Raw genomic sequence first — 21,873 nt, forward strand, 5'->3', positions numbered from 1 at the left:
CTCAAGCAGGAAAACCGAGGTGCGGCGCGTGCGTGTAGCAGTGGGAATTGCCCTCCGTGGAGGCACACGAGTTCTTCAGCCTGCGTCTTTGGCGGAGATGGCGGCGCACGCTTCTCTGCTCCGCTGAGAGGCAGGTAAGGTGTCGGGCCTCAACAGATGCTCTCCACGGCTGATGGAGACGACCCGGGGTTCTATGCGTGGCCTCTCGCGCGCTGGTGTCGGTGCTACCTGAGGTGGCGAAGCTGCTTCACGCAGGGTACGGAAGCAGATAACCACCAAGAAAAGGGGTGCGTGAGCCTTCGCGGTGACCTCTCTCAATGTGCGCCAGTATGCGCCGCGTCTCCGTAAATGGGAAAATGTCGGGTGGGCTGCTGTCTAAATTACATGTGTATTTGCGGCGGCCCCTTTCTTTTTCTTCGTTTTACCGGCGGCTGCCGCGCTGCAGCCGAACCGTACGAGGCGCGTCAGGTGTGTGTGTGTGTGTGTTGGTGAGGGGGTGGGGGCGATTGCAGATGGAGGATCGAAGAAATCAAAAAAAAAGGAGAAGTGCACCTCAAAGAATGATCGCAGACGTGAGAGCACGAGAGCTGTCAGCTAGGGTGAGACGCGCCCGCCATGATGATTTCGCCATCCCCTGAATGCCTGCCTCTATCATCCGTGCGCGTTTCCTTCTCTCGCATATCCTTTGGGCAAAGCGCCGGCAAGGGTCAAACGACGACCGTGCTGGAGCACATCTGCGCGGCCTCCCCTCAAGGTGTCAGCGCCAAGTGGGCGCCATTCGCAATGAGAAAGGCGGGAGAGCTTCTCCCACACTGAGGACAGGAGCGGAAGAAAGGCGCCCAAGAAGCAACGTTGTCTCGCAAACTTCTGCTTCTTGGGCGCCTGGCTGCTCCTTCTGTGCCGGCACCATCGGGGAGTTGGCTGCTGCTGGTGCGGCGCAACGTCTACCTGACTTCCTCGCGCGTGGCAGCCAGGGCGACAGGAGAAATCCAGGCACTGGCATCTGACGCGGGATTTCATACCAGAACAAATATATGTATCTATTTATCACTCGCACAACACAACCCATCCGCGAGGATACCGCTCCCACCGTTATTTCCGGCAGGCGCAACAAAAAAGGGCGCCCGCCCCCTCCCTTCCCAAGGTGGCGCTTTACTTTTCCCTGCATTTCCTCAGACGTTCACCCGGCATCTCCGGTAGAGTCGTAAAGCGGTTTGCCGCGGGCGCGCAGGGCCTCCTCGCGGCGAAGATGTGCGTCGACGTTGGCTGGGATCTTCAGCTGAGCATCTAGCGAGGAGGCGGCGTAGTCGCACGGCAGCTTCCGACTCAACGACGCGACTGTTTTATGCTGCGTCGAGCCCATGAGGGCCTCGAAAAGCTCTTCGGTGAGCGCCACGCCGGCTGCGCAGGCCTCCAGAAAAACCATCATGGCTGCGTTTCGGGAGTCTGCGGACTTGACGAGCAGCTCGTAAAGCACAGCGTCGGGCTTCACCTTCGGCTCCCCTTCGGGGGTACGAATTACATGCTGCAGGAAGACATCCACGGCGGAAGGAAAGTCGGGCGGCTGCATCGTTGTGTACATGCGCATCATGATCTCGATCAGCTCCCGCTTCTCAAGCGATGTCATCGAGAACTTCTTGCGCAGAAACACAAAGAGGGACTCCGCGTCGTCCTGCAGGTGCTCCCGGCAACACCGGCGCAGCAGCGATGCCCATACGAAAAATGGAATGTCGCGCCTACCTCTGCTTTTCGCCTGACCGTCTCCCGCCACTGGGGCAGAGGAAGAAGAGCATCGACGCAGGAGCTGCATGGCGCTGGGGACCGATAGTCCGGCCATCAAGTCGTTTATTACACCCCACGGCGCGTTGTACAGAACCTCTGGGCTGACTTGCCGCTGCACGTCTCGCACCACCAGCGAGCGCAGTCCTCCGTCCATCTTTATAGACTTTGTACTGGCCATGAGCTTCACAAGAAGAGCCAGCTGCAGCTGTTGGACAAGGGTGTGCTTAGAAGGCGAGGTGAGGCAGCCCGGCTCGCCGAAGTCGCTCGCCAGCTGAGAAGGTGAGGAGACGTGCGGCGAAGTCGTCGCATGCACCGTGACGCCACGCTGGTTGACAATCTTGAAATAGTTCAGCGCCCTCTCCATCTCGCGCGAATGCGCACAGCTGGCGAGGACAGCGTGAACTGCCTGATACGGCACCGGTGCCCCCTTTCCCGCAGGTTTCCCATCGCCTCGTGCGTCGATGAGTGCCTTGCCTGACACAGGTGACCCCTGCTCATCCAGCCAGTCCAAAAATCGTCCCCACCAAAGATCCAACAGCTTCGGCGCAGGCTGGGAATGGGCCAGCGTCGCAAAGAAGATTTCCCACGTCTCAGGCCGCACCGCCGTATGTGCCGGGGCCCCGTTCGCGATCGACGTGTTGGAAACCGAGAACTGCGCGAGCGCGTGGCCCATGTAGTGCCCCGCAAGGTCCCCTGCCACACTTCGGCGAAGCTGCCTAACTTCTCCCGCGACCATCTCGGGAGAGCGCGGCGGCGTCGTGGCAGTGCGCCCCTCGGCCGCCGCCGCCACTCCCTGAACTTCCTCAAGGAACCACACAGCAATGAATAGCGCCTCATAAAAGGACGCGTCAGGTTCGATCTGGTCGGTGCTTAGCATCTCGCTCAAGATGAGCCGCACCTCGCTTTCACTCCGAAGCAGACCACTGCATATTAGCGTCGCGTAGAAGTCATGCAGCGCGCGGAAGTACGGGCGGCGGCTCGCCGCCTCGCCTGAGTGTGATGTGACACCATTGGTTTGCATCCACATCTCCTTCAGCTTTTGGAGGGCAGAAGATGTCATCGGCGCTGCGGTTTCTTGCGGCGCACGGGCAGCACCTGATACTACCTGAGGATGAGACGCCAGCAAACGCCGAAGCAGCACCTGCATGTCGGCATGGATAGAACTCAAGCCGTCCAGAAGAATATGGTCTCGATACTGGACGCGCCGGTCAGCCAAAAAACGCATGTATACACCGGTCATCTGCGCGCGGTGCTGCTGCAGCTCTCCAATACATGTGACCAAACTCGCCGTGTCGTCATCGCTGCGAGGTGTGGACGACTGCGCCAGCCCAGCACTCAAGCAGCTCTGTGGGGACGACGACACAGCCTCGTCATTCGAGACAGATTTCCATGCTTGAGTGGAGTAAACTCGGCGCGCACATCTCTGCACGCTGGCAGCGCAGGACGGCATTCGTGACGTCTGAGTCATCGTGCTGCGCGTGCAAATGATCCGCCTCACAGTTGTTTGTGGTGCTCTCGTGCGAAGAGAGGAGCCGCCCTTTCGCTGGAAAAAAGCGCGAAACTGCATTACCTTTGTCGACGATGATAAGGCCGGGGGAGGAGGAAGATGCCAGTGAAGAGGAGAAGCTCCACGTCAGGGGTTATGCACAGAACACCGTGTGTGTGTGTGTGCATACAGCAGGCGCTGCTGGCTGTCGCGCGCGGTTCAGTTGTCCGGCGTGGTGTGAAATGAGGAAAGGGCACAGGAAAGGGGAGGGGAGACGAGGGTTTGGGTGCGATCACATCGTAAAACGGTGCGCTTCCAGAAGAGCTCCCGGAGAGGTGCCGGCAGCCATGGCAGTTCCATTCAAGGTGCAGAGCAGGTTGCCCTTGCCTCCAAACGTCTCGTGCGTCCTTCGTTGCCACTAAGCCAGTGCCGCACGAAGTACCTCGCAGTTCTGACCGCGCTACAGCGGTAGAGGGCCGAGCAACAACACACAGTCGCCGGAAAGAGGTGCCGCTGGCTTGCAGAAGGATGCGGCGATATTCCTGCAGTTTCTGTTCTTCTCGCCATCGTTTTGGAGATGAATAGAAAGCGGGTGGGTGAGGGGCAGGGGCAGACTCTCGCGGGGGCTCCAAGTGGGAAGCACCGCAGCACAGTGGCACTACACGCCCGACCACCCACAACACAGGATAGAGAAGACTAAACGTCCACAGATGCACGCACAGGGGCACCTCTCTCACGCGGTGCGTACGCGTGTCAACGGCGACACCAATCGTGGAGAGCGGCACTGCGCAAGCAGCAACAGGCGCCTTTGTGTTTCCACTCCATGACCTCGTCCGTCCCGTCAATCTTGCGAGAGCAGTGACACGAACCAGTACACAATCTCCTCCTTCTCGGCTGCCTCCACCGTGCCCGTGCGCTTGCTCCTCCGCACCGCCTTCACTTCTTCAGTAGACGAGAGGACGGGCTTCGGCAGTGCAGAGGAGTCCGTGAGGGCGACAGGCGTCGTGGCGCGGCCGTCCGATCCGTCCTGCGACTCCTCGATCCATACCGTGCCTTCCTGCACCATCCGCCTCAACGCAGCACGGGCGCGATGCGTCTCCCAGTGAAGGCCGCTCGCGATCTGTGACTCTCGCACGGCCACGCACTGCTGTGCCAGCGACAACGAGACGTCAGGGTGGTTGCTTGGGTCCTTGTCGAGATCGAAGGAGTGAGCGCCCAAAGCGTAGGCGGCGCCTACGCCACTGCGGTGGGTGCTTCTTGCCATCTCCGTCGCCTGCGAACCGGGCACCACTGACGCTGGCGCGTGGTTCCTCTGCTCCTCTGAGGCTGCTTGCTTCGTGGTCTCCACCTGATATTTTTGCAGCCCAAGAACATAATTCAGCAAGAGTACCACGTCTCCCCCATGCACGCCGTCTGGAGTGGTCTGGATGTAGGACACCCCACCCAACTTCACCACGTTGTAGCCGGCCCCGAGCACAGAGAGCTTGGAGAGAGCCGTCAGGATGTCGGCCTCAGAGATGACGATCCGCTTGCCCTCACTCGGGTCATCACGCTTGTTGCCGCAGCTTCTGCCGCTCTTCGGCGGCGATGCATGGCGGCTGCGGGCGTCGCCACCCAGTAGGGAGCTGGTGTCATATGCCTTCTGCAGAAAGAACTGCACACGCTGCAGCGGCACGTAGGCACCGCAAAACTTGCGCTCTTGCATGCACGCTTCGACAGTGCGGCTGGCAAGCTGGTAATAGAAGTCACCGAGTCCGAGGGCGTCAGCAAACACGTTTTTTCTCGATGAGATGAGGTCGACGCCAAGTGAGTCAGCTAGCTGGCGAAACCGCGCACGAACGACAGGGTCTTCCTTGATGTCGGACTTGTGATTACGCGCCAGCACCTTCAGCTGTGCCTGAAGCTCCTCTAGCTGATCTTCAATTTGACCCACACGCTCCGCCGTGATTTGCGCGCCGAGGTCTGCCATGCGCTGCTGCTGCTGGCGTTCTTGCAGCACGTGACCGACTCCGACGCGACGCCTCATGCCTAAAGAGAGGAAAAAGGGTGGGGTGGGGGCTCAGCGAGAAGGCCGCCACAGCAGCAAAGGCGCGTGTGAAGAGGTGACACCCCGAAAAGAGCGGGAGAGTGATCTCGTCGCGTACAGACTGCACGGAGCGAGAGCAATTCACAGAAAAGAGCCACTGACTGACACAGCCTGCGCTGCGCAGATGCAGCAGCTGGTGAAAAAAAAAGAACAAGGAGGGGTGGGGGTGATGTGAGGGAGGCAAAGAAGATTCAGAAGATGGCACTGCCCTCGTAGCAGGACGCTCTCTCCAAGACATCTCATGCACGCGCACTCCGGAGAGCACCGGGGCGACGGACCACTGTACTGCAGAAGAGCAGCGAAGAAAAAACGTGCGCCGTATGTACTGTGCATGTAAAGCCCGCCGTAACCGTTACACGGCGCACTTCCGTTCAGAAGAGGCTGCGCGCAGCCGTGGTCACATCACCACATTTGTCTTTGTTATCGGCTTTTTTTCTCGCTTCCTTTCGTGCGCAACTGAGCACCAAAGATCTGCAGTTGCTGCGACGTGTACACACGGCATGCTGAACGGTACCAAGAGCCGGAACACGTGCATGAAGGTGTGGGGAGGGGGTGAGGGGGCTCATGTGCAGGAGAGGGAGCGATGAGTACGTTAGACAACGCCACTCCAATTGGCTTTCGGCGTATAGCAGCCGGCGTTGATTCAACGACCCGTGAAGGGCTTGAGGAGAGGCTGGCCGGCCACGAAATCACCCGCACTGGTGATCCGCCGCAACATCGCGAGTCTACGTCGACGCTCCGCTTCAACTGCCAGAAGCTGGTCCTCTACGCGCTGCTGCCTCGCTGACCATGACTCGCTTATTGCGGGTGCTGTGCTGTAAGGATCCACGCGCTGAAGCGCCGTCTGTGCCGACATCGGCCTATCAGGTAGACTTTGCACATCTTCTGCATCCGCCGAGGCGCTCGTCACACTCGGCTGCCACTCTAAGCCAGGAACAGCTGCCATCATGGACGCCGCCACGCTTTCACCAGGCAACAAATCACACTGCGTCGAGGTGTCCCTGTGGTCCTTGGATGCGGGGCCTTGCGTACACGGATGCTTCAGGTCGTCTCTATCGCTTTGTGACTGCCGCTTGACATGGGAGGAAGCACCACGGCGGTCGCTCGTCTTCCTCTGCGGCGGCTCATCCCACCTTCTCACTTGTTGCTGTTGCGGCTGCCTTGCCTGTCGACATTCTTTTAGCTCCACGGCGTTTCGGTAACCATGCGTGCCGACGTTTGAGCTCGTCCCGAGAGACTCTGCGACCTGGAGCGGAGAAGGCTGGGCAGCAGCGGGACTTGTTCCTGAGGAGACTGCGGGACGCGCCGCTTGCTCGTTTTCCAGAGTGTGGGCGCTCTCTGAACTCGATACAGAGACATCCGCGACCGCCGCGACGTCGCCCCAGAGGTCGCCATATGCAGAGATGCGCTGCCACCCTTGTGTTTCGCTTTGGCCGTGCGCTGTTCGCGTTGCCGGTTTCGGTGGTGTACAACCTTGCGGTGCCGTAGCAGCATCACCAGTAGCTGCTGCAGGAGAGGCGTTCGAATGCTGCGCGCGTTTCAGCTCTCGAAGTTTGTCGCGGCAGATGCGCGCGCTGTGCGGAGCAACTCTAGGATGAAACGAAGGTGGCTCCATCTCTTCACGAAGCGCTACCCCTGCCGCCCTGCGTGCGTTTGTGGCCTCTAACCGTAGAAGAGAGGTGCGGGTGTGCAGAGGTGTCTTCGCAGGCGCTGACCCGCTGCGGCAGCGCTGCGAGGAGCCGGGTCGCTCTCTTACGTAGTCGTTGCTGTTCCTCCTTCGGTCACCGAGGCGTACGCCGGAGTGGCGCCTGCCATCATTCGTCCGCTCCGCTATCCCTGTGACTGCGCCATGGCGAATTTTGCAGGACACATTCCACCTAGGCGGCGGTGTGTCAGTCGCGCGTTGGAAGATCGGCGGTGCACACCGCTTATCTTGAAAAGGCATAGACGACTCTTTCACGCCTTTGGCAGACAAAGAGCGACCGGGATAAAGCCTCGCGAGAAGCGCGCGCAGGTCTGCTTTCGGCGCCGAGCAGCGTGGTGCCTCGTCGCGATCACCGGCTACCACCGCAATCTCGACGCGCCGCGGCAGTGACGGCTCGGCATACGACCGTCCCATGGGGGCCGAAGGCGCGTAGCTGTCCTCGGAACGTTGAGCTGCCGTGCCGGTCGTCTTGCCCTGCTCCGCGGCGGAAGACGCGATGACGGCGGCGGTTACCTCAACTGGCACGCGGTAGGCATCGGATATCACCTCTGACTCAGCACCAGTTTCCACCGCTCGAGAGTCCATAGGCTGACCCCTGCCAACGCCGACGTGCGGGGATAGGTGCCAACGACTCTCCTGGCTGCCAGAGAAAGAATGTGTCACCACGGACTTCGCCACACCGCCGGACGGTGGCGCCAGGAATGGCGCTCGCGGTCGTCGCCGTCGTGCATTGCAGTGGTCGAGCAGGTCATCTGAGGCGAATGACGCAGCGTGTAAGGGAGTGGAGGTGAGCTGTGCGCTCTTCTCCGCCTTGTTCCCGGATCGGATGCCAGCGGCATCCTCCCGTGGCGTACAGAGTGGGAAGCGCAACACCCTTTCAACGGCCTCGGGCTGATGATCCTCGGTGCTGTTGAAGAGAGGGCGGCTTGTCCGGTCGAGGCCAATTCGGACTTCCTTAGCGTGCAGAGGAGCATACGATGGCGCCTCCGTGCCCACCAGCAGCGATGCCGCATGCGCCTTCATCATGAACAAAGGCTGCTGCCGAGCGTGGTTGTCGTGCTTCTGCGATGCAGGCGTGCCTTCCGCACTCCACCTCCAATGCCTTGGAGATGCAGTCAGCTGCGCAGACAGCGGAGAGCTCGTCGAGTTGGAGCCGAGGCGTATGCGGGCGACGGGCGCACCACGGCGGCGCCGCTGTGCGTCCTCGGCTTTTTCGAACCCGTCGGAGACGGCGGTGGACGAGGTGGTCGCGGACGAGCTCGTTTCTTCCCACATCTCTGGAATGACCGGCGAGTTGTCCAGAGCCACGCCGACTCCGCGTGGGGCAGAGAACGCGGACTCAGCGGCTGCGCTGCCGTTGCCGCACCCCATGGGTGTGGCCTCTACTTGGGGCAGCTCACCGTCCTCGGTCTCAATTGTCGAGGCGAGGAATTCCTCAATGTAGGCGCGCGCCGGCGCTGGGCTGCGATGAAAAAGCTCCGAAGCCCGCGACGACGAGATCGAGGGGGATCGCGCGGCTCCGCCACTGCCTGCGCGGCATTTACCTTCCGCTTCCTCCTCTTCACTTCGGTCGCTGGGCAGACACTGCGTGGGCCGCCGAGGTGGGGGCGAGGTGCCAAGGTAGAAGTCGATGATACTACGTACTGGCGAAGTTGACGCGTTTCGTGAGGGAGACCCTGTTGTTAACGTGCTGAGGAGCTGCGCGGGCGAGGCTGGAGCGGGGGCGATATTGCGCCTCTGCGCCGAGCAGTTCGTGGCGCACCCTCTAGGCGCCGCTGAGCGAGCGAACGTCTTGTGGGCCGGGCGAAAGCGATGGTGCTCGACACCAGAGCTTGACAAGGGTGACGTAGATGTGGATTCGCTCCCCCAAGTAAAGGGCGCCGGCGAGGTGCCTGCTTCCGAGTGCGTCGGCGTCGTCCTCTCCACTGTATGCGCCCGCGTATCCTCCTCGAGGAGGAGAGCCGGAGCCTCGTGCGCCGGGAAAGCGCGTGAGGGGCGCATGCTCCCCTATTTCCGCCTCCGATGTCCTTTCAGTGAGCCTGTGAACTCTTTCTCTATGAAGAAGTCAATGACAACGCTGCTATGGGTGTCTCTCCCTTCTCTCTCTCTGTCCCTCTTTATGACCGGAGGGGTGCAGGTGCGCTGCCAGAGTCTAACGGGTGTTGGCGCCGCTTGTCGGCGGGCATGCGTAGTTGATGTGTGCGTCTATATCTGTGATATGCCAGCGCTGCCTAGATGCGTAGGTGCAGGAGATTCTGCATACAAACAAAGAACAAAGCAGCACCAAAGAAAAAATAGCCGGCTCTCTGCAGTGCTTGGCCAGCTTGACTGACTTACCACGCTCACAAAAGCGCTGCCGTCTTCAGTATTGCCACGGTGGAACACGCACGTGCCACGAAACGCGATCCATGCAAGCAAGAACGGCGGTGACCGCAAGTAGGAGAGAGGGAGGCGGGCAGAGAGCTCGGAAAATGGCAGGCACGGAACGCCGCCGGGGGGGCATCACTTGTTGAATTCTTCCCGAGCAGCCCGCAGGCGGAAAGATGTTGGCCAATTCGGGTGTGCAGGAGCGCCTGAAGCACAAATTGTATTCCCTGTACAGATTGTTAGAGAGGAAGGAGGAGGGAGAGAGGCCATTTTAGCAGCGCGAGCACTCAGGCGCAGGCTTGCAGAGACGCCGCGCTGTCTGCCTTTGCATTTCGTGCCACGCAGCATGCGCCTCTATCGCTTTTTGCAATCCATCGCTCTTCTCTCTTGTTCTTTTCTGCACCGTTGGCGCGACGGGGAGAAAGGGAGAGGGGCGTGAGAGGGAGAGAGGAGGTGTGCGTGCGTGCGTTGATGCACGCGTGTAGCGGCATCAAAATCCACCATTGGATCTGCTCTCTGCACCCCTTTGGGTGCCTCTGCGCTTTGGCCCTAGTGCGGGTGAACAACACCAAGGAAGGGGCCTGAGCGAGGCAAGGCAGGCGCCCTCAACGCGCACGCCCGTACACCCGCAGACGGACCGTGGCCCTCACGCACCAACCTTCAGGTGCACACTGCGTATTTGTTGAGGCTCCATAAACAAAGAGTGGCGCACATGATGCCATCACTCGGGCGTTCCTCCACCAATTATCCCACACAGTCACGCAGAGACGATAAATGTTATTAGCGCAACGTCCCGCCCATGGCACTAAAAAAATATGAGAGAGAGTACACAGCGCAACACTTGCACAAACATATCTTCAGCACTCACATTCACACACACACATACACACACAAAGGCACCAAGAGACCACTGCCCGCTACATATCAGGCGATCAGCAACCATCGCTTAAAGAAGAAAACAGAGGGAGTTGAGTTGACATGAGCTAAAACAGACGTGAAGGAGTGTGAGCTGTAGTGCGCACAACTTCCCCGCTGGACTCCATCTCAGCCACAGAGCGCACAGATCTCTGCTGACTGATACGCAGGGGTATGCACCGAATGCACAGCACTGTGGCTGCCCCCCTCCTTGCCTTCACCTCGAAGTCCATGCCGGCCGCACAAGCTTCGACAGAGCGCGGGCTGCAGCACCCGAGCTCTTCGCACCTGCCGCAAGGGCTTTCTGGGCATCAAGGTCATCGAGTCCCTCTAGAAGTCAGGTGTGAAAGCCCTTCCCCTTTTTTTTGCTCCGCTACTCCTCCTCCTCTGCGTTATTTTTTTTTTTCGTGGTCTACTGTTTTTCCTTCACAAAGAAGACGAGATTCGCTCGACTGGGCTCTCACAGGGCCTATCTGCCTCCCCCATCCGCCGATTTTTCTGTGATTATCTTCAGGGGCTTTTCTCAACTTCACACCTCTATGCGCGCTTGCACATGATATCAGTCCCCGAAGAGGCCCCCACACCTCAGAACCTCGATACCGACACGACAGTGGGTCTGAATAGTTGCCACACACAAACGAGCTATTCGCGTGACAGTCGCGACTGCAGTGGACATTCGCACGTGGGCAGTGGGGGAGGTGCACGCAGCGGTAAACATGTACATGTACGTATACACACACATACATATATATATGTATATATATGTATATGTGTCTTCCGTTGAGTGCGTATTGTGGGACAGGGGCGGGGGAGGGGGGAGGAGGAGGGGCATTCGTTCTGCTGCAGAGGGTCCATTCGAGTCCGCAGATGCAGCCTCATTCGTTTCTTGGCCGTTTCTTGCGCGCTAGACGGTGTTTTTGCAGTTCTCTACCTTCTCACCGCTTGTGCAAATGCCCAGCAGGCGCGACGAGTTCGAGGTCGTGCCCTTGAACCAGTGCTTGATGGTCTTCGCCACATCCGTGGTCTGCGCATCCTCCTCGATATCCTTCAGCTGCACGAGCTCGCCCTTCGTGTACACCGCTACAAGCAGCGGCGCTGCCTTCTCGGCATTCGCCCCGTCACTGGTGAGAATCAGGAGCCAGTTCTCGGATACTTTGCTGGTGCGCTCAGAGAGGGCCAGGGCGATGCGGCCCACAGCAGCGTCGAGGAGGTTCACTAGGCTACGTTCCTGCACCACCCGCTCCACGTTGTTTACTTCCGCCTCGACAAGCGGGCTCACCTGGAAGTACAGAGCATCGGCCGACTCGTTCACCATCTTCTCAAAGGCGAGCAGAATTTCTTGGTTGTACAGCTGCGCACAATCATCGCAGGTGATGTACTTGCGGAAGGCGTTGCAGTAGGCCGACGCCTTCGCTTCCGGGCACCTCTGCCCTGAGCACTCAGTGTCTAGCAGCCCCACCTGCGGGCACGGGTCCGTGCCCTCTTTCCCCGAGGACCAATAAGTGGAGGGTGCTGCCACTACAACCTTCTTCTTCTGCGCCTTCAGCCAGCCAAAGATGGTGGTGACGCCAGCCAGCGTGTCGGCGGCGACTGTAGCGGAACCAGTGAGAAGGTTGACGAGGGGGTTCGTCGTGTTGTAGTTAGCGGCGACGGACGCCAATCGCCCGCCCTTTCTGGAGAGGAGGCGCATGAAGGGTGACTTATTGCTCTTCATCGCGCGACTGACCGACATGGGCGACAGCCCCTTTGCCACGAGGATTACCGCCTTGGGCTTTCCTGTACCGCCGACAGTCTTGCGTGCCGTATTCGAGACGACAGCCAGGCAAGCAAGGAGCAGGAAGACGACGGCCGTGACGAGCACCGTGCGGCGCAGCGCGCGCGCATGCAGGGCCTCTTTCACCTCGATGTTCGTGTGTGTGCCCGGCTCCTTCGGCGGGGGCAGTTTTCTGTGGTGGAGCGACGGCATTTGCTTTCGGTCTGATTGAGCTGTGGCGGAACGTGCTGCAACGCTGTGAGCCCATCCAATGGCCAGAGAGTGCCTCGAGCTAGCGTTGGTGAGCAGCAAATAAAAAGAGAAGGAGTGTTAGGGAGGGGCAGAGGGAGGGCGGCGTGGCGCGGTCCTTTGCTTGTCCGCAGCTGAGAGCATTGCTGTACACAGCCCACACCCTATACCGCAGAGGGATCCATTTACGGGCAGCAGGGGAAGGGCAGAAGAAGCCGGAAGAGCCAGCGTCTACGGCAAGTCCTTGGCATAGGAGGAGCACCATGTGCGCCGCTGGCAGACGCAAAGGATGCGGGCCATACATACAGGTACCGCTCTCGAGAAGGGCAGATGTAGTGCGCGTCTATATCCGTAGAGACGCGACCAGAAACACACACGTATGCGCGCACAGTCACCTAGCCACGCGCACGAAAAAAGCTACAAAAAACAGATACGCCTCTCTACGAGGAGGGCATAAGGATGCCTATATATATGTGTGTGTATAAGAATGGGGCGTCCAATCGAAGACGATCGTGAGGGCAGCACAGAGGACGACGAACTAAATGAGAGACAAACAACAACACACGCGCACAACAAGCCGCAGGCCCTTGCCTGCAACGCAAAGAAAAGGCGCAGCACAGACCCCCCGCCTCAACAGTAAAAAAAAGGGTGAAGGAAACGTGAGCGCTAGACGCCGGCAAAGGAAAGAGAACTCATCCGTAGGAGGTGTGTGTCAGCATGCTCGAGAGCGGCAGGTCCATCGTCACTCTTTTGTTTTGCACTTACAACACATAAACAGTCGCACTCTCCTCTGGCAAAGGAAAAAAGACGGGAACATGTGCGCTGCTAGACAGGCAATCACTAGGTGGTAAAGCGATGGTGCACCTATACACAGAGCGCTGTGGGTTGCTCGGTATCGCTGCTTCCGCTTCCTCATCCTCTTGTTGGAAGACAGCCCATGCGAGTGAAAAAGGATGCAGTTGCTCGGCTGGCTGCTCCCAGCCGCTGCCTATACTAAAAGTTCATGGCGGCATGGGCCAGCGTATACGGTGGAGAGGCCCACCCTCCAAAGCAGCTATACGACCTCGCAAAGAGCACCCCTTATCCCCGCGCTTCCTGAGACAGGGGAACGCGCGTTGGAGAAGAGAGGGCCCCTCCCGCCCCTTTCCTCCCTTCACGTGCCCATTCGCGGCCATAGAGGGGCCATCCAAGCACTACCGCAGCCGACCCCTCCACAGGCCCCAATCGCGTCCTGCAAGGCAGCCGTAGAGGCAGGCGGCTCAGCAGAGCGCAGATTCCGTCACCTCAGTACGGCCTCTGCCACGCACCGTACGCGCGACCTACGTACCCTGCCTTACAGGCACTCCCATTCTGCCGGTCGCTACCCCGTGCGCCCCCACCTCAGAGTGGATGAGGCTGCCTACGCCCGCAGGCGGCGTGAGGGCCTGGCCGGAGACGCGAGTGTCACACGGACGCCATGCCAGGACCTGACCGCTGACATCCGTGCGATACATCGCCCTGACTTCTCCCCCAGCGTCCCAGGCAGCTGACTCGCCCACGCACACACACAGAGAAAAAGAGGCGGTACTGGGCCTCTGGGAAACTAAATTGCGGTGCTCTCCTTCACGGACGGGCTCGTACGGCGTGAAGCAGATTAAAACTTGCAAAAAAAAAGCAGAAAAAAAGAAGGAACGTTCCCCAACCAGAGAGTGTGTGTGTGTGTGGGGGGACGCAACGACGGAGGGGAACAGCCGCATCGAAAGGAGGAAACAAAAGCAAAGGAGCAGATCTGTCAATACACGCGTGAATGGCGTCGTGAGATACGTGAGAAGACTCCAGAGTGAGATCACGACCGAAAAAGAAGCACAGCGAAGGCGACTGGGGTGGGCTGGGGGCGCACTTGCAGAGGTATAAACAAATAAGAAGAAACGTAAAGCTCCCTGATGTAAACGCAGATGTTCCTTTGGCTAAATGCGTCTTCTTCCCAAGTCGCGCGATCCGCTCTGAGGAATTCGCCGTGCTCATTGGCGACAGCGACTCAGCTCACAAGAGAGGCAGTTAATCAAGGTCGAGACGAAAAAGGCGCACGAGCAGGAGAATGTTGGTGAGAAATACAGCAAGGAGGTGAGGCAGAGCTGTTGAGGAATTGCAGAAGCGCAAAGAAACGACGAAACATGTTTTCTGGACGCCCTTAGCAGAGAGGAGGATGAAAGAATGTTTGAAAGCCGTCCGCGTCGAGTAGCCCAAAACAAACAGCGAAGCGCCTATGCGCCAACAGAAGGCGGCAAACCCAGTCGTAGACACACAGACACACATACACACACAAAATAGCATCAACAAAAATATGTCAAAGGTGAAGACACCTTCCCAATGGTTCTCTCTTGACTGGTCCTTGCTGGCCACATTGGAGCACTAATCGGCGCGAGCACTGTTGCTTGGAGCAAGATCTTCTAAAATTTTCTGCTCCCCAACCGCATCGTGGGTCCAGCTGAGCCTGCTACTGGCTTGCTGTTCAGCCCTTGATAAGCGCCCGAAGACGTGCGTCTCTGGCCGAGTCGGCTTCATCATGATAATTCTCCCCCCTCCCCTTGATGGCCCCTCTAGAAGCTACTTTTTCTTTAGCTTCTCCGCCCGAGCCTGCTTCTCTTCCTGCAGGTGATATGAGGCGAGGTGCGCCTTGAGGTCCATCTTGGCGTGCATAAAGTAGTGTGCGGAATCGTACAGCTTATGCAACTGCTTCATGATGAGCTCAGCCGCCTCAAGGCCTTCATCGCAATAGGCGATGTAGGCCTTGTCGTACAGCGCAAAGGCCTGTGCGTAGGAGAGGCTCCACTGACGGTCTTTGTACTGCGGAGTGTCTCGAATGGCCTTGATGACCTTCAAAGCGGCCTGCCGATCCTCCTTCGACTCGCTGTTCGCCAGCAGCATCGACTTGTACACGCAGAGGCATAATACCCGGAAGTTTGGGGGCAGCAAGGAGCTGGATCTCTGCGTGGCATGCGACGCGGCGAGCGTGGTGGCCGGTAGCTGCAACGTTGCACTGCCCCAGGTGCTCTCCCGCATGCAGTGCACATAGTCCGCGAGCGGGGTGTTGCTTTGCACCGGCTCCCGTAACAGAAACCTATCGATCAAGGCGACCAGCTGGTCCTTGGGCTTTGCCGGGAACTGATGTGCCATGCCGACAAGCAGACACTTCTCATACGCTGGCAGCGGCACAATGTTACGAATCACAAGTCCTTCCGGAAGAGGCTCAAGTGGTTCACCCAGCTTCTTCTGTGCCATCATGGCGGATGCAGAAATTCCATGGCACACCATAATTTCCTCCATGCGCTTCAGCACAAATTGATCGTTGTGGTTTGGCTTTCCGCCAAGAGTGACGGGCTGGCGCTGCGCTGCTTCCCAGTAGAGCTTGGTGATGGCTGCAGCGACAGCTTCTCGAGTTGACACGTCGCAAAATGTCAGCTTCCGCTCCTCTACCTTGCTCGACCCCACGATGTGCTGTAGATCCTCCGGCAGAAAGTCCTCCTCGCCCTCGGGGTTCTCGATACCCTCAGCCCACTCGATCTCGAGCATCTCAAGGCAGCAGGCCTGCGTGTACTGGTACACGGCATTCGCCCACTTGGATGTCTTCGAAAGGATCTCGAGGCACCGGCTCGCGCGCTTCCACTGGCGCATGATAGCGTAGTTGAACCACTGATCATACACGACGAAGTCGCGAAGCTGCGGCATGGCCTTCAGCAGTTGCGGGCTACCTGCAACATCGAGGCAGTGGCTCAGCTTGGCGATGCTCCTCTCCACCGAGCGCGTCAGTCGCTCGATACGGCCATCGAGCCACAGGTGCAGAATCGACTCGCGCGTCTTCACCTTGTGTAGCGCCTCCTGGCGCACTTCCTCCACGATGGGCAAGTAAGAATCCACCAAGAAGGCCGACGCCGATGGCAGCATGCTGTAGAAGGAAAGCAGCAGGGCACTGGCGAAGGGCGACAGTAGCGTGTTGCTTTTGAAACACTGACGCACGAGCTTTAGGCCCTTCTGTCGGTTGCTGTCGGCACCAATGAAGCGGAGCAGCGCTCGGACGTTATCTGGGAGGACGGAAAGTGCGAGGTTAATGGAGCCCAGGCCGAACTCGACGCAGTGCACCGAGTTCCGGTCAAGGCCGAGCGTCTCCAGCGCAACGCTTTCTTCAAAGGAAAAGCTGGTATCCTTGCGCCCGCTTCCAGACGTCGTGGTCGCCTCGGCGCGTCCATACTTGTCCTTGTAGCGGTTCTGGAGCTCCAAGTAGAGGGACTTGTAGCTGCTGCTTGCGCGTTTCAGAGCGAGACCAGCCTTTAAAAGCGATGAGACGGACTGCTGGAGCACGAGGACGAAGCAGCGCAGGGCCTGGCTCTCTGCGTGCGTCGTCTTCGCGCGGAACTCTGCGGCACTGAGCCAATTGAATTTCGAATGATCTCGATGAAGCATCTTTCCGAAACGGCGGGATACAGACTGGTTCTCGCTGGCCATCACCTGAGTGGCAAGTGCACTCGACTTGGTAAGCAGTTCCAAGGCTATGTCCGCCTGCGCCTGCTCCATCGAGAGCCCGCAGCGCACAAATGCAATCAGTCCCGCTCCGCATGCGGCCAGAGGGTCGTCGTTCATGCGCTTTCGTAGAGCCTCCTCGCAGTCGGCGATTCTGTTCGTAAAAAAGGCATCCACTGCTTCCTCGAGATACGAGTCCATCTCCCTGATGGTCTCCGGTGTGAGGCTGCGCAGTCGCTGGAGGTCCGTAGTGCTCAGCCTCATTACCCTCACTTCTGCCTCCTCGTCCTGCTGCTCCAGCTTCTCGACATCGGGCGCCTCCTCGAACGTCTCTACGCTCCTAGGATTTGCAAAGCGTTCCTCGAGTGAGGAGCTCGGTGAGCAATTCTTCCATATTTTCTGCAACATGAGGAGGCTGACGATCAATGCTCAGGTCGCTCCAACTGCTCTGTTGGCTGCGGTGCGAAGAAGGCGGACAGGGCAAGGGAAAGAATAGCAGGAGAGGCAGAGAATGCTGCACCAACTGAAAAGGCAGAGGTTTGCCACCAGAGGCGACAGAGTAGCCGAAGGAAGGGAAGGCTAAAACGGGAAAAAAACTAGTGCGCAACTTTTAGACGATGTGCAAGAAGCGAAGAAAGCGATGCCACCTTCACAGAAAAAAGGGAGAGCAAAAGGGAGAGGAAACGCGGGGGGGGGCTGGTCGCGGGTGCGCAAGGGTCTCTCAAGAGCCGAGCGGCCGGTGAGTACAGCAACCAAAATAATAGCGAGAGCAAGAGGAGCAATAGGTGAGTGTGTATATGTGCGCAGGTGAGGCTAAGAGACGTGCGATGTCAGGCCACTTGGATGGCGCAGAAGCACGAACAAACGGAACACGCATGCGCCTGGACAGTCCAAGCGCGGTGCGAAGAAGGGGATGCGAGCGGGGCGGTGGATGAAGCGGTCGGCGAAGGCGGGGGTGGGTGGGTGGGGAAAGAGCCGCAGTGGTGGGCGCCTGCGCTACGAGGATGTGGCGTCTGCTTGCTTCCTCTTTGCTGTCACAACAGGGAAAACACGGAGGTGTGGCAAAGCGCGAAGCGCGCAATGATGTGCCCTCGAAATCGAATTTGAGTGGAGGTGTGCCCGTCCCCTGCACGGTGACGCACAGAGAACGAGCCATCATGCGAAAGAGAGAAATAGAGAGAGGGGGACGACATCAAGATGAGCCCCAAGGCACTTCACCATACAGGAGCAGAACACGCTTCGGGTACATGGACCCTTTCTCAAAGACCCAGAAGTGGAGCTTCTTCTCCAGGGAAAGCCCATGAAGGACGCGCATGCTGTATGCGACTGTAACAAAGGTGCGTAGGTGTGCATGTTTGCTATTTGTTTGTGTTTTGGGACTGATTATAAATGGCGCGAAGGCCCCAAATCAGGACCGATGAAGGGAGGAGGGGAATGCCACCCTCCTCTCAACGCAGCGCGCGCCAAAGTTACTTCAGCGGAAACTGCGCGACCGCGTCCGCCCTTCACCACATACGCATAGAGGTATATACACAGAAAACCGCACAACATCACTCTCCCAGCTCAGCCGATCACTGCCACGCACCCTCACTCATCGAGTGCGAAATGTTCAAAATACAGAAGCAGATTTCATTTCCACACCAGCGGCACCATAGAGAGTGAAGAAGGAGAGCCTCTCCGAGGCCGGCAAACAGTCACAAGAACAGATACGGGCAAGAGCTGAATCCAACCAAAAAAGAAACAAATCGCGTCGGAGTGGGGGTAAGGTGGAGGTTGGGGGGAACACAAGCGAAGGCCTCACCACAACACACGCCGATAGCGTTCGTTGGTGCTAATGAGCAAAGGGGGGGGGGTCAAACAACAAAAAGGTAACAAGAAGGCCACACACACAAAAAAAAACAGACACACATGCGCAGAGGAGAGGAAACAGATGCGCATCCGTGAGGGGGCGCGCCAGCTTGGCGAAGCACAACAGCATATCGCCACTATACCCAGCCACGTGCATGGTTACCAACGCCAATCTGGTCCACATGTCCCACGATCAACGTAGAAGAGGGAAAGAGAAACACGCAACTCACCTACAGACATCAACCAGAGACTAGCAGAAAACATACCAACCCCCGAACACCGCTGAGGGGGGAGAGAGAGAGTGGAGGTGGAAGGTGGATGATGGATGGCTAAAGGGGAAGATGGGAGGGGAGTATTGGAGCGGAGAAGGAGAGGCGAAGAGGAAAGAAAACAACAACAGGGGCGAGGGCGATGCGCGGCGTACAGCTATTCCTTTTTTTCGCCTCAAAATGGAGAGGTGACGCATGAAGACAATGGGAATGAATGGGGCTTCATCTACGCACGATCTGTGTGCATACGTGTGGCCGGGTAGTAGAGAAAAGGGGGAAGACGGGGTCACACACATGAGAAGTACTCTGCGCTCGCGACGGAGGGACAGAGGAGCGAGTGCACCGCAGAGAAATGCTTGGAAGAAGGGTGAGGAGTCAGGGTAGGCGACGTGCTTGGAAGACACACACACACACACAAGCAGGCAAACAAACTGAGAGGGAGAGAGAGTTGGAGCCCTCCGAACTTTAAAATGGTTTTGACGAACAGATGCTGCGGAAGGCTTGAGGTGTAAAAACGTGAGGCCATCACAGGAGGCTGTGCTCGGCTCTATCCGTCCTCTAATGCCTTTTCAGTGCCGAGAGCTCTGATTCGAGGCCTTTGACGGTGCTCTGCAGGTGCTCAATCACGCTGCGTTGCTCTAGGACAAGCTGTCGGAGGTGCGACTGATCTTGGCGACCTTCCTGGACCAGCTTGAATAACTCCCGCATATGCCTTGACATGGCTGCCGGGTCTGTCATATCGTCGATCCCGTCGTCCTCCGTGACGTTGAAGATGCTCTCGTTTTGGCCATCGCACGAGTCGTCGCTGGTGGACGGCTTCTCTTGCGACTCATCTTCCTCCTCATCCTCGTTCTCCACTCCGACTTCGTCCTCTGCGCCCTCTTCGTCCACGTCCCGATCGCTGAGGTCGACGTGCTTCGAGCGGAGAAAGTCCTTCTTCGGGTACTCGGACGAGGCCCCTGCACGGCCCTCGCACGCTTCGGTTGTGGGCGCATCAGCAAATGGGCCTCGAAACGACATCGGGGCCATCACACTGGGACCACAATCCTTGGAGGCGTTTGTGGAGTCAAGCAAGAAGGGGGCACGGGCTTCTGCAAAACTCTGCGAGGAGCTTCCTGGGCAGGCCGCTGATTCCACCAGCTTTGACCGCCCTTCTGTCATGGTCGGCTCCACAGCGGTACTCGCGGACTGGGTCGAGTTGGTCTGCGCCATTGCCTGCACCATGGTACTGAGGCCCGCCAGCACCTCCGGTCGCAGCGGCGTCTCGCCGCTCTCCAGCTGGTGGCGCAGCTGCCGCAAGTTCTCTTTGGACAGAGCATGCAGAGTCCCGTCTTTCCTCCCGCCGGAGTTGAAGTACATTGTGTCGAAGCCACGAGTGGACGTCGTGCTCCACATGTCGTCCATCGTATCGCCGACGGAGGCCGGTTTGGCAGAGCGGTTTCGGGTCAGCGACATCACCTCTGAGGTAGACATGGCATCCAACTCGCTGGACTCGGCCATGAGGCTGGCTGCCGCCGTATCTGGGAGCGCCGGTGCCACGGATACGTTACCATCGGGCGGCAAGCAGCGCACCTCAGAGACGACAATGTTTTCCACTCGGAGCGGGGCAGGGCCACGAGACAGCTGCAGCATGTGCTGGCTGAGGTTAGCGGAGTTCAGGGGATCTGTGTGGTGCCGCGTGGGGCTGCCCACCTGCGGGTCAACACTGGCGCCCTCGATGTTCCACGTGTTGCCTTCCATGGACATCTCGCCACCGCGCAGGCTTGCGTTGCTGTACTGCGTCGCAGAGTCAGCGACATCGCTGCCAAGGTCCCCGGCGTCTAGTGTGCGACAAGCCCTAGTCATTACCGAGACGTCTCCGGGCTCGTCCACGTTCTTTTCCATTTTCAGCTTTGGCAAGTTGGAGCCGTACGCGACGTACGCATCGTCGGGAATGACGTCCAGGCGGAGCGGCACCTTTCCAGTCTCTACGCGGCGTGTGAAGCCGTGCAGGTTGTGGTTATTCAACGCTAGCTGCTGCGGTGGTTCGTGGTGCACTCGAGTAGTGCTGCCCTCATACGACACCGTCACCAGATCCCCCGATACGCGACTCTTCGAGTCTGACTGCGGTGACTTGGCGCCTGGATGGGCTACCGGGCTGCCTATACCAACTGTCGCGTTGCTGATCTCATCGTACTCATCGAAAACAGACTCACCTTGGCGAGTGGCATGTCCGTCGCGCGAAGCCGTCACCGATGAGCTTTCCGTGTCCATTCCACCAGAAGGAGCGCAGAGCTTTGGCAGTGGTCGGCGTGTGCGTGCCGTGGGCAGGGACAAAGATGATGGAGGCAAGGCCTCGAGACTGAGCAGCACGTTTCGAAGATGAAAGGCCTTCACAGATACGACAAAGCAGGAGCGGATCGGGGTGTGGAGACACCGCTTCACTCCGCGCGGACTATCGCTGAAGGGATCTTGTGCGGGGCGGGGAGGGGGAAAATAACAAAAGGATGTCGGCTAGGGAGGCTACTGCGCTGCAAGCGCAGAGACAGATGAATGAGGGAGCCTGCCCTTCTCGGTGTGTCACTCTTGTATGAAACGAGACAAGAGGATCAGAATGCCTGCACGAAGGGTTCGATTCTCGGCGTGGTTCCGCCGTTATGTTGTTCCAGTGTGGAGTGTCTTCTGTCGGCAGCGAGGCAAATCTAACGACTATGCGCCTCGCTACGTGACTTTTCAAGTAATATATGCCGTCCAGAAACGTCGCGGAGGCACTTGTGCCGAGAGGGAGCAGATCGGAACGAACACACACGAACGAGAAAAGCAATGCGGTGCCTTAGAAGAGGAGGAGGGGGTCACAAGACCTTTCTGTGTGCGCGTGTGTATGTGTGTGTGTGCGCAGAGGAGACGACCGCGAGAGTCTAAAGCGTCAGAGGAAAC

At 58.6% G+C, this 21,873-nt stretch overlaps 5 protein-coding genes across 5 annotated transcripts; all 5 read right to left on the reverse strand.

The window, feature by feature from the left end:
* Nucleotides 1-1,180: 1,180 nt before the first annotated feature.
* On the reverse strand, nt 1,181-3,349 carry LSCM1_02206 (uncharacterized protein; the record flags this gene model as incomplete). The annotated part of the gene is made up of 1 exon (XM_067319792.1): nt 1,181-3,349. One exon carries the CDS (start codon nt 3,347-3,349, stop codon nt 1,181-1,183), a length of 2,169 nt encoding a protein of 722 aa, XP_067175167.1.
* Nucleotides 3,350-4,109: 760 nt separating this feature from the next.
* On the reverse strand, nt 4,110-5,294 carry LSCM1_02207 (uncharacterized protein; the record flags this gene model as incomplete). Its single annotated transcript, XM_067319793.1, has 1 exon — nt 4,110-5,294. The coding sequence occupies one exon, from the start codon at nt 5,292-5,294 to the stop codon at nt 4,110-4,112; it is 1,185 nt and encodes a 394-aa protein (XP_067175168.1).
* A 5,951-nt stretch (nt 5,295-11,245) lies between these two features.
* LSCM1_02209 (uncharacterized protein) lies at nt 11,246-12,307 on the reverse strand (the record flags this gene model as incomplete). The annotated part of the gene is made up of 1 exon (XM_067319794.1): nt 11,246-12,307. One exon carries the CDS (start codon nt 12,305-12,307, stop codon nt 11,246-11,248), a length of 1,062 nt encoding a protein of 353 aa, XP_067175169.1.
* A 2,622-nt stretch (nt 12,308-14,929) lies between these two features.
* Nucleotides 14,930-17,248, reverse strand: LSCM1_02210 (uncharacterized protein; the record flags this gene model as incomplete). The annotated part of the gene is made up of 1 exon (XM_067319795.1): nt 14,930-17,248. One exon carries the CDS (start codon nt 17,246-17,248, stop codon nt 14,930-14,932), a length of 2,319 nt encoding a protein of 772 aa, XP_067175170.1.
* Nucleotides 17,249-19,515: 2,267 nt separating this feature from the next.
* LSCM1_02211 (uncharacterized protein) lies at nt 19,516-21,210 on the reverse strand (the record flags this gene model as incomplete). The annotated part of the gene is made up of 1 exon (XM_067319796.1): nt 19,516-21,210. One exon carries the CDS (start codon nt 21,208-21,210, stop codon nt 19,516-19,518), a length of 1,695 nt encoding a protein of 564 aa, XP_067175171.1.
* Nucleotides 21,211-21,873: the final 663 nt, after the last annotated feature.

This window comes from Leishmania martiniquensis, chromosome 34 (assembly GCF_017916325.1).
Source record: "Leishmania martiniquensis isolate LSCM1 chromosome 34, whole genome shotgun sequence".
Classification (NCBI taxonomy): domain Eukaryota; phylum Euglenozoa; class Kinetoplastea; order Trypanosomatida; family Trypanosomatidae; genus Leishmania; species Leishmania martiniquensis.